The sequence below is a fragment of the Phalaenopsis equestris genome, unplaced genomic scaffold (assembly GCF_001263595.1).
Source record: "Phalaenopsis equestris unplaced genomic scaffold, ASM126359v1 Scaffold000871, whole genome shotgun sequence".
Lineage (NCBI taxonomy): Eukaryota > Viridiplantae > Streptophyta > Magnoliopsida > Asparagales > Orchidaceae > Phalaenopsis > Phalaenopsis equestris.
Window position 1 is genome coordinate 35,299 of NW_018165311.1, and position 17,038 is coordinate 52,336.

The 17,038-nt window shown below is 34.0% G+C and overlaps 2 protein-coding genes across 2 annotated transcripts; both read left to right on the plus strand.

Annotated features, from left to right (window-relative positions):
* Positions 1 to 1,500: 1,500 nt before the first annotated feature.
* On the plus strand, positions 1,501 to 4,056 carry LOC110031941 (L-type lectin-domain containing receptor kinase IV.2-like). The gene has a single exon (XM_020735390.1). It carries the CDS (start codon positions 1,732 to 1,734, stop codon positions 3,742 to 3,744), a length of 2,013 nt encoding a protein of 670 aa, XP_020591049.1. The 5' UTR covers positions 1,501 to 1,731; the 3' UTR covers positions 3,745 to 4,056.
* Positions 4,057 to 14,370: 10,314 nt separating this feature from the next.
* LOC110031940 (thaumatin-like protein) lies at positions 14,371 to 15,579 on the plus strand. The gene is made up of 2 exons (XM_020735389.1): positions 14,371 to 14,604; positions 14,702 to 15,579. Exons 1-2 carry the CDS (start codon positions 14,535 to 14,537, stop codon positions 15,376 to 15,378), a joined length of 747 nt encoding a protein of 248 aa, XP_020591048.1. The 5' UTR covers positions 14,371 to 14,534; the 3' UTR covers positions 15,379 to 15,579.
* The last annotated feature ends 1,459 nt before the right edge of the window (positions 15,580 to 17,038 follow it).

Here is a 17,038-nt window from a genome sequence, read left to right on the forward strand (position 1 = left end):
AGAATTTGCTCAGTAAAACAACCAATTTACAAGTAGAGACTAACCAACTTACCTTTTAGGAAAAACCTAATAAGTCGAAACCACATGAAATCATTGCAAGAAATTTAAGAATTGTATCAACTGTAGACAAAAAAAAAAAATAGATGTAGATACAACATAAATAACATAATCAGAATGTACATTCATTTTAGCAAGGACGATATCAATAACAACAGATGCAGAGACATTATAAAGAATAATAATAGTAATAGAATATATTCTCAAGATCAAATGAAAGGTGACACATTCTTTCAAGATAGAAGCATTTATGCATATTTTTCAGAATTTGATAAAAAAAGCTACACTTCAATGGCAAGGGGCATGAAAGGGCTAGTTTGGGCATTATATTTTGTTGTGTTGATTCGTCACGTGAGGTCTTCGAGTGGGGTAGTGATGGGTTTTAGTTGCACGGAGGTGCTGAGGCCCTTGCTTCTGGCGTTGACTGTCCTTGCTCTTAAAATTATGGACTAAATTATTCTTGCAATGGTTGTTGCGGTGTTTAATCTAGATGCACTTTATGCATTAGCTCCATTTTACTTCAATTGTTCAATATTTTCTTGTATATTGCTTATAATACCACATATATTCTAGAAATGCATAAAAATGATAAAAAAAAAAAAGTTTGAAATTTTTTTGAAATTACAACATCATATTTTACACACATCTAGATTCCACAAGAATTTCAACAAAAAGAAATTATTGAAGTTGTTGATAATACATCAATCACAGAAAATATTATCTCTTTTCTTATGCAAGAATTGACAAATGAACTTCTTTATCTTTCGAAGGGTACTACACAACCAATACTAGTAGATGAGGTTAGCCTTGGCAAAACTTTCTTCCCTTGAGTGTTAGGAGTAGAGTATTAACAATGGCTAAAATATCCATTATTAGCTCTTTCAACTTATTTAAATCCATTATTAGCTCTTTCAACTTTTTCAAGTCAACGCAAAATTCAACTAGTTTTTCTTTTGTAATGAAAGCCACTCTAAACACTGAAAAGGAATCGTGATTCTCCCCCAAGAAAGAGAAGATGCTCTCGTCTCTTCTTGATGTCCTGAATTCTCATTCAAGATTCCAGTTGACTCTCATATAGAATTCTGGAATGTGACCACTAGAACATGTTCATGATTCAAATCGGTTTAGCCATGGCATACCATTTATAATGGTTGCTTTGATCAAGTTGATGCAATCAGCATAGATCTCAGCCATGTATACCAACCTGATCGAGTTAAGTCCGCACATCGAGCTCATACGGTGCAATCCTAAATAATCCAATTATGAATACAAAATCAGTGATCAAACGAACTATCAAACCGATATTGACACAAACAATTTATATTACATCAACTTCTATTTAAGATAAATTTATTGTAGTTTTAACATATAAGTAAATGCTTTTAATAAACTAATATGCCCACGATGTTGCGGGGAAGATACAACGACAAAATGGTGCTTCTCTAAAGATATTTTTTAATGTAACTCAATGTTTATTATTATTTCAACAATTAAACCGAGGAAAAAAGTAAATTGAATTAAACAAGACAAAATGGTCACTCACTTACCACTAAACATTAATTATTTCAATGAGAAGCATATTCTAATTAACATGTTCCACCTTCTCATGTCATTCCTCTGTTCAGCCGTTCGCCGCCTCAGGCCACCAAGAACAGAGAACGGATTACCTCCGCCATGCTCCCATTAATCTGCCCCCTCCTCTTTGTCACACGGCTCATGATCACCGCCAGTGCATCAGACCACACTACCAACTTCGTCTTCAACGGCTTCGCCAGCGCGAACCTACTCCTCGACGGAATGGCCACCGTGACATCGACAGGCCTCCTCCAGCTCACCGAGCCGACCGATCAAGACATGGGTCACGCCTTCTATCCATATCCCTTACCGTTCAAGAACGCCTCCTCCGCCGCCGCTCTTTCCTTCTCCACCTCCTTTGTCTTCGCCATCGTCCCCAGGTACCCAGATCTCACCGGCCACGGCATCGCCTTTGTCCTCTCCGCTTCCTCCGACCTCACTCCTGCTCTCCCCAGCCAGTACATCGGCCTTTTCAATAAATCAGACCAGGGCAAACTTTCCAATCACCTCATCGCCGTCGAGTTCGATACAAACTACAGCCCCGAGTTCGACGACATCAATAACAACCACGTCGGTATAGATGTCAACAGTCTCCGATCGGTTTACTCTGCAAGCGCTTCGTACTTCTCTGATGGTGTTGGGACTCAAAACCTAACCCTTGCGTCGGGGAATCTATTTCAGGCCTGGGTTGAATATGATCAGTTCGAATGCTTGCTCAATGTAACATTGGCACCGCTGGAGTTGAAAAAGCCGAGCGTCCCTCTCCTGTCTTCATTCGTAAATCTTTCATCTTTCATCACAGATTACATGCACATCGGTTTCTCCTCCGCCGTCGGATCTTTCCCTGCCTCGCATTACCTTTTTGGCTGGAGCTTTGCGCTGAATGGAAGAGATGTAGCCATTGATATTTCGCTACTGCCGCGGCTGCCGATAATCATTACCACGCCGAAATCAAAGCTGCTGATCAAATACGGTCTGCCGGCTATCGGGGGAGCCATGCTTGTGGTGGCTGGTTTTGCTACTTGTGCTTTTATTTTGATTAGGAAAAAGATCAAATTCGCAGAGCTGCTCGAGGATTGGGAGCAGGAGCATGGACCTCAGAGATTCTCCTACAAAGACCTATACATAGCGACTAAGGGGTTCGGAGAGAAAGAGTTTTTGGGGGCCGGGGGATTCGGGAGGGTCTACAAAGGAGTCCTGCCGAGAACGAAAACCCATGTCGCGGTTAAGAAAATCTCACACGAGACAAGGCATGGGATGCGGCAGTTTGTTGCAGAGATCATCAGCATCGGCCACCTCCGGCATCAGAACTTGGTGCAGCTTCTCGGATATTGCCGGCGCAAGGGAGAGCTTCTTCTAGTCTATGACTTCATGCCCAACGGCAGCCTCGACCGATTTCTCTTCGACAAGCCGGAGTCAATGCTGGATTGGAAGCAGAGGCTACATATAATCAAAGGAGTTGCATCGGGGCTCTTCCATTTGCACGAGGAATGGGATCAGGTGGTGATTCATCGAGACATTAAAGCAAGCAACGTTCTTCTGGACTCTCAAATGAATGGGAGGCTGGGAGACTTTGGACTATCGAGGCTTTATGACCATGGCAGCGATCCGCAGACGACTCACGTGGTTGGAACTTTGGGTTACCTTGCCCCTGAACTAACGAGGACAGGAAAGGCGACTACGAGCACTGATGTTTACGCATTCGGTGGGTTTCTGCTAGAGATGGCATGCGGGAGAGGGCCAGTTGAGACCAAAGCTCTGCCTGAGAAGATGATTTTGGTGGATTGGGTTCACGAGAACTGGAGGAAAGGTAGTATTTTGGATATCAGGGATCCAAATTTGGAAGAATTTAGTGCGGTGGAAATGGAGTTGGTGTTGAAACTTGGGCTGCTTTGTTCTCATCCAAAACCATCTTGCAGGCCGCGGATGAGACTGGTGATGCAGGTGTTGGATGGTGATGCGGCGCTTCCTGAGGAGTTACTCGCTGATTGGAATGAGAGCTTCGCTGTTGGAAATGATGGTTTTGCTGATTTAATTAACTTGGTTGAGAGTGCTTTCTCTAAATCAGTGGTATCATTAACAGAGTCAACGGGAAAGAAAACTGAAAGATGAAAAGTGCCTCCCAACATGAATGCAGAATAGTCCGGCCTATGAGCTTGCAGCTGCAGCTGTGTTGCCGGACAAATTGTTGATGTATGGTTCGGAGTTTTAGTTGCGTTGTTTGGAAACTGGAGTGACGAGTAAAATCTTTCTGCTGCCTGGCGTTTTCCCCTTGCTTCTATGAACAGATGGGGAAATTTTTTATAAATTTACATCTTTTTTTTTTTTTTTGAATGTAGATCTTGTAGAAAGTGACAAACAAATAATGCAAATATGCACATATTTATCTTTTTAAATATGTTATGTGGAGGGAAATTTCTCGAAAGATGGGAACTGTTCATATATTTATAATCGATATATCAAATCAAATCTATAGACTTATGAAGATAGTTAATAAGTCCGTTCATGGCAGGTAAATCTTGACCTTGCAAACCACGTGAAGAGGCCACAAGTTGATTTTGATTAAAGCCACTCGGAAGTCTATTGCCATTAACTTGCTGCCGTATCATATTACATTGCTCATCAAGAGTCATTCTTGGACGGGTCAATTCAGCACTAGCTCGTGGTGATAGGATAATGAATTCCTTAACAATCAGTCACGATTTGTTTGGGGCGGCAGTGTGGTTACAGTGTGGTGTGCACCGTAGTTCGTAGTTTTTCCTGTTTTGAAAAATTACGATTTGTCTGTGTTCTCAAAATATTGCAGTTGAATGTTGTGTTTTCCCACTAGAGCAGACTACCTGTGGTGGCTGCTAGAAATTTGTGTTCTAACTTTTTCAAAAAAAAAAAAAAATATTGTAACTTTTTGAACACCAGTTTCTTCTTCAACAATTTCACAAATGCTTCTTCAAACAGCTGCAGCTCTCCAAAAAGACCTCAGTCTCCTTGAATAAGCTTGGCATCTTGTATACCCTTCAACTTGTCTTATCAATCAATTGCTTAGGATGTTATAAGTTCTTTTTGGTCAAGGAATCACTATATCTAAGAAAGTATTGCAAAATATGCTTTGATGGCAAACAATATAGTTTATTTTTTTAATATTTATTTTCATTCATGTAATCATAATACATCTTTATATATAAAAATAAGGGGCCCTATGTATAACGGACAAGAGAAAAATATTAGCAAAATAAGGCAAACGAGCTTAGCCTCAAGTCTTAACCTATATGGTTCTCTCTCTCTCTCTCTCTCTCTCTCTCTCTCTCTCTCTCCCCCCATTCTTCAAAACCATAAGCTCAAATTCTCTAGCATTAGAGGTGTATCTATTGAGTAATTTTGGAGGCAACATTCTGTAGGTCCGATGAGTGTGGCAAAGAGTGGAGAATTTAGAAATATTAAACACATAGGCTGCGAACTTTTAGTGAACATGGACAACACTATAAAATTAATCACATATAAACTAATTCAACTGAAAATAATATGATGGGGATGATCTAAGAGACAATGGTGCATCACGCAATAATAGAATCTTTGTTGTTTTCTCTCTCTCTCTCCCTCCCCCTCTCCCTCCCCCTCTCCCTCCCTACCTCTCCCTCTCTCTTTTCCAACCCATAAACTAAAGTTATTTACTGATAGTGGTTTGCATACCGAGTAATTTTGGATCCAACATCCTCTTAAGTATGGTTATTGTGGCGAAGAGAGCATTTTGAGACACTATACATAGTGGCTAAAAACATGAATCAAGCATGAGAGCACAGTCGGTCCTCATCCTGAACGAAGAAGACGAAATTGAACGTCTACATTATGGGAGCAGTTGAAGATCTTCGAAGATTGGAAGCTCGCCATTGGATTGGTATTCCATTTTTTCAGAAGCCGACGAGTCAGCTGCAAAGCAGATCGGTTGAGCGGTGGCAATGGTGTCTGGTACTCCAGTAGGTAGTCCTTTGTTGTCACTTCCACCCATAAATTATTATATTTTGCAATGAACACTTTTCCTATATTTTTCATCTTTTCTTCAGTAGAAACTTTAAGTTATATATATACATATATATGTCTAGAGAGAGAGAGAATTACATATATACCACTCAAGTCTAATATGTTTACGAAGTGGATATCTAAATTTCGATTTCACATGCATATCATTTTTGTATGTTGAACCAAAATTATCTTTTAGGGTGGGTGAAATTATCAAAAATATTTTTTTAAGTATTGGGCAAAAAAGTATATCGAGATGACTACTTTAATTAAACTACATAAAAAATATATTAAAATTTATTGTTTATATAGTGAAAAATCTAAAATTTATGGGGCCCAGGCAAGTGACCACCCTAAACATAACTTGTGTATGCATTAAAAGATGTGTTTTAGTTTTTAAAAGTTAAAATAGTAATATTTTTTATGTGATAAAAGATTTCGGTGGTATAAATGTATTTTTAGAGGGGGAAGGAAGCTCCATTTGGGCTGGCTAGTAGGTGCAAAAGCTTGCTTAGTTGGAGAGCAGAAGAGGGCCAGTGGCTAGTTGGATTGAGCCAACTTAGGAGATTTTAATTTTAGGTTTTGGCCACATGGTCCACCTCGGCCATGGTGTTTTTCAACAGCTAGGGTGGCTAGTCGTCCATGTAAAGTCTTCCCCACACTATTGGAGGTCAGAATTGGCGAGATGTGAAATCAATTTGGTCCAAGCATTGATAATTGTAATTTTTCGAATGTTAACAATGAGTTTGGGTTAGGTTGGGTTAACCATGGGTTCAACCTCATGGAAATGGCTTGAGATCAATTCCAAGGTGGCTGGAGTTGTTGGGTCAACTTCTAGAGGCTTGGGTGATTGATTTGGCATGAGGAATGTGAATTAGGGTTTTAGTCAAGTCACCTTAGTGGGAGGTGAAAGGAGGTCTTTCTTTTGCCACATTGGTGATGCTCATGGATGGCTCCAAGTGTGGTTTCATGACATGCATGAGGTCATGGGTAATTTTCGTGAAATAGGAATTTGGGTATTTTGAAAATTTGGTGAGAGAGGACCATGGGACTAAAAGTAGATGGGTTCATACATGGATGCATGGGGCATGGCCATGATGTCTAAATTTGATTTCATTTCTTTTTAAATTGATAGGTGGAAATTTATCATAATGGGCTTATTTGAAATTGAAGTTGGGCTTCATTCATGAGTTTTTAAATTTTGTCATGAAAGGATTAGTTTTGGCTTTTAGGAAAAGTTAAAGAAAATTAGTTTTTTGGCTTGGAATTGTCATGCAAAAATTGATTTTAGGTTTAGTATGTTTGAATTGGTGTGTTGGCTAAATTTAGTAGATTTTAGACTTCGTGGAATTTTGGAATGGATTTGGACATTCGGCCCAAAATTGGGAGCTTTGGGTTTAAAATTGAAATTTGGGTTTTAACTTGGTATTTGGTGAAATTGAATTTTAATTTGGCAATGGAATTTGGAGGGCTTGAATTTTTGGTTTAATTGTGTATTTTAGGGAATTTAGGGAAATTGGATAAGTTGGGAGAAATTTGATAAGGTGATCATGCATGTCATGACTAGCCATCTTGGGACCATAAGACACCAAATGAGAGCTCATTCTTGAGTCTCTTCATGTTAGTCTTAGCCATCTTAACCAAAGGCTAAGGGCTTAGGACCACCCATGTGAGTTCCCTAAAGAGTTAAGGGGCTAAGTCTAGTGTATGTATTTAGGGTTTTGGAGTATGTGGGGAAATTAATGCGTTTGATTGTGTATATGTGTGCGCGAGACCAAACCTGAGCGATCCAGGGTTATCCTAAGGCATGGCTAAATTTATATGAACACACACACGAGTCTCCACATGTTTGTCATAACCATCCCAAAATGACATTTAAGGGCTTGTGACCACTCAAGTGGGACATCACAAGAGGAGTCAAGAACTATTTATAATTTCTATGTGTGGTGGGGATTCCCTCTTTAGTCCTCTAAGATAGTCCATAGAAAAGTCCTAAGGCTAGATCCTAGGTTTCTAAAGAGAATAATTTGACCTCATAAAAAATGAGGTCAACAGTTAATAGAAATGAGCATTTAAAACTTTTTGAGATATCTCCTTCAAATTGTTGGTGTGACTATGAAGATCGCGAGCATCAACTTTTAGGTTCCAAAACCAATTGGTAATATCTGAACCCTTAGCTATTGTTCTAAAGAAATGGTTGAGTCTGACCTATTCCTCGAAAGAGCATTTTTTAAGATTCATGACTACAATAAATTTCACTTTGAGTTCTGGCAAATAAATAATCATTAAGTACTCCTCTTTCCTGACAACACATACAAAGAGACCCTCCAAAAGTCAAGTTTTATTGAACTTCTAAAAGATAGATATTTTCTTTATGATTAGTCCATTTCATTACTGCCTTCAATCCATCTATTTTCTTTAATTACTCACTAAAGATTTTATGATATTGAAGTTGTTCTGAGATTAGTGCTTGGATTTATTATGACATACAAAATAATTCCCCAAGGGACCTATTATATAACGATAACATTTCCAATGATAACAATAAATTAATTATTTTACAAATTTGATTCTTCCTCTTTGGGTTTTGATTGAAGAAGATATAATTTTACAGTAATTGAAAATGAAAAATAATATAATTAGCTAAATAAAATATAGAAATTCTAGAAATCATCACATATGATTCACATTAAACCAAAACATAAATGATCATCACACACAAAACAGAAATAAAATTATTTGAACCTAAACAGGTTGGCAGACCAACAAGTAATTCTATTATGTGTGGGTAATGTGTTGAACCACTAATAGACTTTGATGTTTCAGTCTTAGTTTAAGTTTAAATTTATTTCTTACCCAAAGCATATTCAAATTTAAATGATTAATATTTTGAGAGTTTATTTAAATTTTAATTTTAATATAGGTTTCTTTTGACTTAAGTTTTTGAAGAATGTTAAAACTAATGGGACCACCTAGGGTTAACCCTTTCACTTCTGTCACTCTAGGTCTAGTAAGGTGTGCACATCATGTTATGTAAGTTGACATCCTAAGGTTGTTTAGAGACGTTTTAATTTCAAATGTTCTTTTCATTAATTAAGGTTTCACTTTAAATTTTGAATTAAGTAAATATCATTTTTTTTAGCTCCTTTATATTTAGCTTTAGGTGTATTTTATTTTTATTGTGAACTCAATTAACCTCAAACTTTCATGAAACACACGTCATTTATAAGAAAAATCTTAGGGAATCCTCCTGTATATTAAATTTTATTTATTTAATTTGATTTTACTTTTAATTATTCATTAAATTTTAAACAAAAATCAAAATAATATCAAATATACTTAAAAAATCATAAGAATGTTATTTTAATCAACGATAATTAAAGAACATTCTAATAGTAATTTAGGATTATTTTCTTATTCATAAACTATTATTAAATTTACTTAATTTCATAAATAAATAAAAACAATATTATTTTTTTCTAAATCATGAGAATATTCTTTATGTTGAAGGGAAAAAAAGCATTCCCATGCAAATTGGATATTTTGTAACTTAGTTTTAGTTTTTGATTAACTTTTAGATGAAAATTTAAAATAACATTAAAATATTCTCTAAACCATAAAAATGTTCCCAAAATTCAAGAATAACAAACAAACATCCCCAAATAATTTTTTTATTATTTGAATTAAATTAATCTTTAATAATTTTAATATGATTTTAAATTAATTTAAATTTACAGTAATTTTATTAATTATAAAAATCACTAAAGGTTTTATGTTATTCCTTAAATTTTCCTTGAGGAATTTGAGGTTTTTATAATTTTCTATCTATTTTTAATGACTTTTATAAAAATTTATAAATCAAATTAATTTAAAAATTATGAAAATTATCATGGATGTTTGGATTGACTCTTTGTCCTTTCCAAAAATTTTCTTAATTTTTTTTATAATTTATGGATTTTTAAGATTTAAATTAATTATTTTAAATTAAAATTTTAATTTCATTGACCTAATTAATCTTTTTAATGTTAAATATTTATTTGACTTACTTTATTTAATTCTAAATATTTAAGTAATGATCTAAGCTCCTTTTGATTTTATAGTTAATTTTTATGTTTGTATTAAACAAATTATTAATTAATCTCTTGAAATAAAGAATAATTATTATAATTCAAATATTTTCTACTAGATCCTAATACCCCAAATCAGTTTGATATTATTTCAGAATTTTATTATAATTAATATAAATTTAGTTGTTTTCCTTAAATTGGATAAAGGGTTAAGAAAATCAAATACCATTAATTTGATATTGATATTTTGTACGAAAATTTTCAAATGTTAGGAGTACCAAGAAACACTCTTAAGAAATTTAGTTTAATATGATATTCATTATAAATTTATTTATTTTTAATATCTTCTATTAGTTCATATTAGATATTAATTTTCCTAAATTCTATTTTTGTATTTCATAGCTTATTCTCTTAGATTTTTAAGATATTTATTTTATTTCATTTAGTTCTTGAAGTCTATAAATTTTAAAGTTTTTTTATAGTTTCTTCTATGTTTATCAACTCAGTACTAACGTGAAGCATGCATTACACCATTGTATGATTTAGTTTGTTGTTGAGAACCATGAGGAGCTATTACACCAACTATGATTAACCATAAATCCACCATGTGATATCTTCTATGAAAAGTGATTTTATAAATGATTAAACATGAGGAATACTTGGGTTTGTTTAGGTTTAAATCTAATTAGTTTTCTTCAAGGTTTGTTTGGAGCTCACAGGTAACTTATTTTTAGATTAAAACCATAGAATACCTAGGTGAGCAGCTTGCTTGAGAGTATAATAGGCTCAACACAAGTTGTTCTTCCTAGGACCTAAAGTACTCTACGAGATAAGGGATAAAATGAGGGAGCTTGGAGAAGCTCATGGGAGCAACAAGGAGGGTTCGATCAAGAGAAAATGTTAATGAACATTTTTGGCTAAAGCTCCAAAAATTACAAATATATGTGCATCAAATAGGATATCAGTTAGCAATCTTACCCCATATTTATGACTAGGTGAATGGATGAGGTCATCTTGGATTGAAGATGTAAACCATAACTAAAGTTCAAAGAAATTATTGGTTTAAAGGAATCCTAGGGTATAAATATATGTAATTGATGTAACCATTTTGGAAAATCATGGCTAACCATATGAAATTTTCATAGTTGTGAACAATTTGATCCATTAAGAGGACATGTGCTAGCAAAATAAACTCAAGTTAGAGCTCGGCAGGTTCTTAATATTATGAATTGGGTTTGTCTCACTTATGAAAGCACTTGATTTCCATGAAATGTAAGATGCCATATGATTTTAATGCATCATTATCTAGTTCATAATGGCATTTAAGATCATATATCACCAATAATTTGTAGCATATGAAATATACTTGATAGCATTTTCTACAAGCTCAAGTAAGGAATTCAAGAATTCCTTTCATATGCAATTTATGATATTTTGTGGGAATCATTCTTAAATTTTGTTTTTATCCTCTCTCATTTAATCTTTCTAGCTACCTGTTGAGTGTTTTATAGAATTCTTATAAATGTTAACTGCAAAACTATTATATTAAAGGTATTCAAGATGAAATTCAATATCGATGAACAAGGTTTTTATAAATATCTCCATATATCAAATATTAGTAATCACCCACAGGTCATTGCATCCAATCTCGACTATAATTGGTCTTCCATTAACTTTTTCATTTTTCATTTTTTTCTTCCTCTATCAACTTAATAAATTCTTAAATTGAAAATATGCCTATCTTAAAGCTGTAATTTTATTTTTTTTAGGACTGTTTGACTCAAATTATTCCAAACAAATTTAATATCATTAACAAATTAGCTAGAGTAACATTCTTCTTACTATGAGAAAGAAGAAGGACATAGAGTGCCTTCTTTACATGTCAAGAAGAATGGTTCCTCTACCTTGTTGTGAAAAAAATAAAGAGGAGCGCAAACCTTGACAAAAAAAATCAAGGCTTGGAAGTAGAAATTAGTGTTGAATTGTGATTAATTAGTTTGCATTTGTTTTACTTTTATGTTTGCACTATAATTTTTTTCTTTAATTAATTTATTTAAATACTCTTATCTTATTGTGAGATAATTGACTTATTGTGAGATAATGAACTTTCTTTTGATTTTTATCAAAAGTTGATTTAGATAGTGATTATGTATTGGATTAAACAGTTCCTATTTTTTGAAGCATTTTGTCATATAACTAATTAAACAAGACAAAAAAATCTTTACCATACATGTTTTTTTCTTTGAGACAATTTGGCACAATCAATTTCTAAATTATTTTTATAAAGAAATATTATATTGTATCTTGTTAATAGATTTCAATTTTAAACATATATAAAAATAATATTTTCTTACAAACCAAGTTATCCATTTTTTTAAAGTCACAACCTAATTCATCTTTCCTTCATTATTATACACACTATTAGAGTGATATTAATTAGGTTGAAGTCATGGAAATGGTCTTAGACACTACTGGTTAGACAACAATTCTTACAAATATATCTATTTTCCATAATAACTATGAAAATTACATCAAGTTTATGATTAATAAATTCTACAACAAATGAAAAAGTTTATTTTTATCCCACTTATAAGAGTTGATGCAATAGTGGGAAGATGGCGTAATAGTGATTCGATTAATCTTTTGACCAGTCCAAATTTAGCTCAAAGAGAAAACTTAAAATGTATGAATGGGAAGAGTTAAATTTGTAGAAAGAATGATAAAAATCTTTCCTAGATTCATGCATAAAAGGAATTAAATATGGAAGTAAGGCCTTTTAACAAGTTTACCTTGCTAGTAAAATATTAGCTTTAATTATTACTATATGCATTAAAGAATGTAAGGAAGAGTGAATGAAATAGAAATCAACACCAAAGTGTAAATGTATTGACTAGCTATTAATAGAATATGGATAATTTCACTTGATTTAGCATATCCTTCAATTACAACTCAACTGATCCCTTCCAAGTAAAAATCTATCACAAAAAATTGAATAGCCAAAAGCGCCTTCTATAGTGAAAGCCATGGTAGTAGTAGTTATCCTATTAATTAAAGAGGGAACATCAGTTTCAACTTGCTTAAGCATCTTGTCAACAGTGGGCTCCTAATATGGGGAACATGATATCTTAGACGCCGAATGGTTGTTGTAATCCTTACTGAATATTACTCTAATGCAACTCTATAAGTGATGAAGGATACCTTATGATGAAACTAGGAGAGTTGTACTGCTAAGTGTTGGGAGCGAGTTCTAAATTTGTCAGTATGTCGTGATCTAAAATGATCAATTGCTTTTACTTTAGATTGACCATGACTTGATTTAAAAGCATACAACTCAGTGTAACCATGTAGTGAATCCCAGTTGAGTATAAGAAATAAGTTGTCACTAAAATCTCGATCTAATCTTTTGGGGCAGCCAAACAAAATAAAATCAAAAGAGAATATTTTTAGTAGATAGTAAATTTTTCTTGTTAAAAGGAATGATATAGTTAAGAGTCCCTTTTTTTTCAACATTATAGTAATAATTTCTTATAGCGTTTCATAAAAAATTTTTTACAACTTAATTTTAATAAATATTATTATTATTATTATTTAATTAAATTTAAATAAATATTGTTCATTATCACATAATACATTTTGTTGGATTTTTTCTTAATTAGTCAAATTTTCTAAAATTGTTGCACTTTTCTCCAGCGCTTAAGAATATCTCAAACTGAGCATTATGGCGATATTCTTCACAAAGTATGCCCGGTTGTAACCAATTAGAACAATCTGAAAGGAATTGACTCAATATGAAATGCATGGCATATATTTGTTTAATTGATTAGATTCGACAAATACATATATAAAAAAATAAAAAAAATAAAAAAGTAAAACTATTTTTACTGGGGTTAGCATGGCTGTGCAACATAATAAAAACCATGAATCATTTAGAGATATGTTCAAGCGAGGCGGCGATTCCACAGGTTTCAAATCATTTGGTCAAGTACCTATATGTCACAGGCTTATGAGAACGAACTACAATGTCATGCTTACATAGGATTTAATATATAGGGTTTGATATATTCACCTGGGTATTCTAAGCCATGAAGATGCTTTTGATCGGATGCATCAAATTAGACGCTCCAACAAATACATATTTAGCTGTCAAGTACTATGATAAAACTATTTCTTAAAACCAATTAATTAAACTTAGGATAATCAAATTAACTTAGTTTTTTAATTGGCCAAATTAAAGCTTACCAATCTATTTCAATATTTGTATTAGAGAACATAACAAAATATAGTTGCTCTATAAGCAACCTTTTAGACATACATTTTTAGGTTCGATAATGTCCACAATGTTTATTAATTTCCCTTTTTTTTTTCTAACTAGTTCTCTACCCTCATAATAAAACATCCAAAAGCCAATAGGCTAGGAAGAGCCGCTTGATATCCTTTCTTCTTCTGAATGGCATGTTAAAGAAAAAGCCGTTAGCAACAAATCTAAAAAAATTGCTAAAGCCATTGAGAGAGGTTCTTTTGCTTTCAGAAATATTCATTATGATTCAAAAATTGAGTTTTGCTTAGGAAGCCAATCCAACCACAAGCAAAGAATATATACTAATGCCAACATTACAAGGAGAAGAAAGATGCAAATTTGTAAAAAAATAGGCAAATAGCAACTGGGAACCGAATAGTCTGCTTCTGTAAACAGTTAAGGAGACGGTTACAGAACACGATGGGTAACGAGATTGTTGGGCTCTACTTCTCCCCCTTCTGCCCCACTCCCTTGACACCGTTATAAAACCCCCATCAACACATAACAGAGAGACACAAACAAACATGGAGGCGGTTCCCAAGCTCCGCGTCTTCTTCTTCATCTTCTGCCTCTTCCTCTGTATTTCACAGACTCGTAAGTTTAAGAGAAAAAAATACATTAAAAATGTGAAATTGTTTACATTTTTGACATTTTTACCCGAATTACCTCTTCCTTGTTCTCGTACCCGCAGATGAGGTCCAACTCATAGTGGTAAACAACTGCAACAGCAGCATCTGGCCAGGCACACAAGGCAGTGCAGGCAATATATCTCCTCAGAATGGAGGCTTTCATCTCGGCGTAGGAGAAGAGATGGCCTTCTACGTGCCCAATGGCTGGTCCGGAAGGATATGGGGTCGCCAAGGCTGCTGTTTTGACGAACAAGGAAAGGGATTCTGCCAAACTGGTGACTGCAGTGGCCTTCTGTATTGCAAAGGTAGTGCTGGAATGCCACCAGTCACAGTGGTGGAAATGACATTTGGAACTCCCCAGTCTCCTCTCCATTACTACGACGTCAGCTTGGTCGATGGATTCAATCTTCCGGTGACCATGGCGCCCGTCGGCGGTGGAGTGGGATGCGGCACCGCCGGCTGCGAGGTGAACCTGAATGTGTGCTGCCCTTCGAAGTTTGAAGTCAGGATGGAAGGAAAGATTGTTGGATGCAAAAGTGCGTGCTTGGCTCTTCAGACGGATAAGTACTGCTGTACTGGGGAGTTCGGGTCGCCGATGACTTGCAAGCCAACTCTTTTTTCGCATCTGTTCAAGGCTATATGTCCGAGGGCTTACAGTTTTGCATATGATGATCCAACAAGTTTGAATAGATGTAAGGCGTCTCATTATGTAATAACTTTCTGTCCTCCCAGAAAATGAAGAAGGGATGCTCAGTCTGGTTTGGGTTATGGTTTCGTTCTTAGTAGTTGGTAGGGTTGTTGATGTGGATGACTTTTTTCTTAATTTTTTTGTAGGGCCACTTTCATGAAAATGTTTTATCTTCTTTTTATAGAACATTGGGATTTTATTGTACAGGGTTATAATTCTGATAGAAATATGGGCTTCTACAATAGGACAGAGCAAGGCATACAATTTCTGAAAAAAAAAATGATTGTGTATTTGTGTTTGTCAAATCTATCATTTAATTGGATAAAATCAGACATTAATATTGATTTCAAAATCAGCAAAATTTGCTAGTAATCAAATGAGGCATATCTGTTCTTGTATTGATAGGCAAAAGCAACATATGAATTCAATATGCAATATCATTTCATGTCTCTTCTAAGCATTATATATAACAAAGAAGTTTAGAACTAAGTTAAACCAAAAAAGAATAAAATTTGCAGTGTAGGAGGTAAGAAAGTTTCAAACAACTGCAACTGAAAATATTTTAAGCTGTATTATTTGAGCCCAAAATCAGAACGAGGCTGTGCATGTTCCTGCTGTTTATGTCTTACCCAATAAACATAATTAAGCCAGGGAATATCTGCTGTTTATATGTAATTAATTCACGGAGCAGATAGAAAGTAACGACACGATATGAAGAAAAAAAATTTGTAAATGATGGTGCTAATAACATCGTAAACAATGAAAATAGAAAAGAATTATGATGAACAGAAAATTTCATGTTATTTTCATGACTAAAGTAATTTACGAAATAGTATTCACTAATAAATCATCAAACTTTTGATAAGATAAAGTATGCTAATTCTACTAGTTAAAATGCACAAAACATTCTACATCTTATAACTCAAATTGATGGAGCCAAAACTAAATGAAGAAATAACTATGAAGAGAGAGAGAGCCATTAAGATTTGATTATGTCTAATAAGATGAATTTAATTTACCTCTAATACCAAAATGATTAGTAATGAAAATTGGCGGTGATGGGGTGAGAACATGAGGGGAAGATGCCTCACAATATTTAGTTATGAAGGGATTATGAAGTGAAGTTTGGTTAGTTTCCTAACTATCAGTGTATAATACTCACATATTCCGTGAAATTAGTTCATTCAACGCATATATAGATGAAGGCGTGTGAACTAAACATATGATTAAATGATGGTATACTATAAATGAAACTTATCCATTGTGAAAAAAAAAAGATGTTGGCCAAGCTTATGAATGTAAGAAATGGATTAATAGAGAATTAAAATAGCACCATCATGAACTATAAATATAGAAATATAACCATATAAGTAAGTATGCTTCATTCAGGAATAAAATAAAGCATAGAGTTTTATTTCGTGAGTAACTTGTCAAAGTTCACATAAGAGGGAGCCAATTGCTCAAAATTTTTTAAACCATTCACCACAAGTTTATTTTTAATACAATGCTATCAAACAATTATAAACGTCTACTGATAATCATATGAGTAAAAGAAATCAATAAAAATGTATATTTCTAATACAAAAATAAAAAAAATACTTACAAAAGCTTCAATAGTATAACTCTTTCATAATTTATGCTAACTTAGAACGGGTGAGATGGGGATAAATTTAGCAAGCATAAACATATCCCACATATTATTTATTTTTTT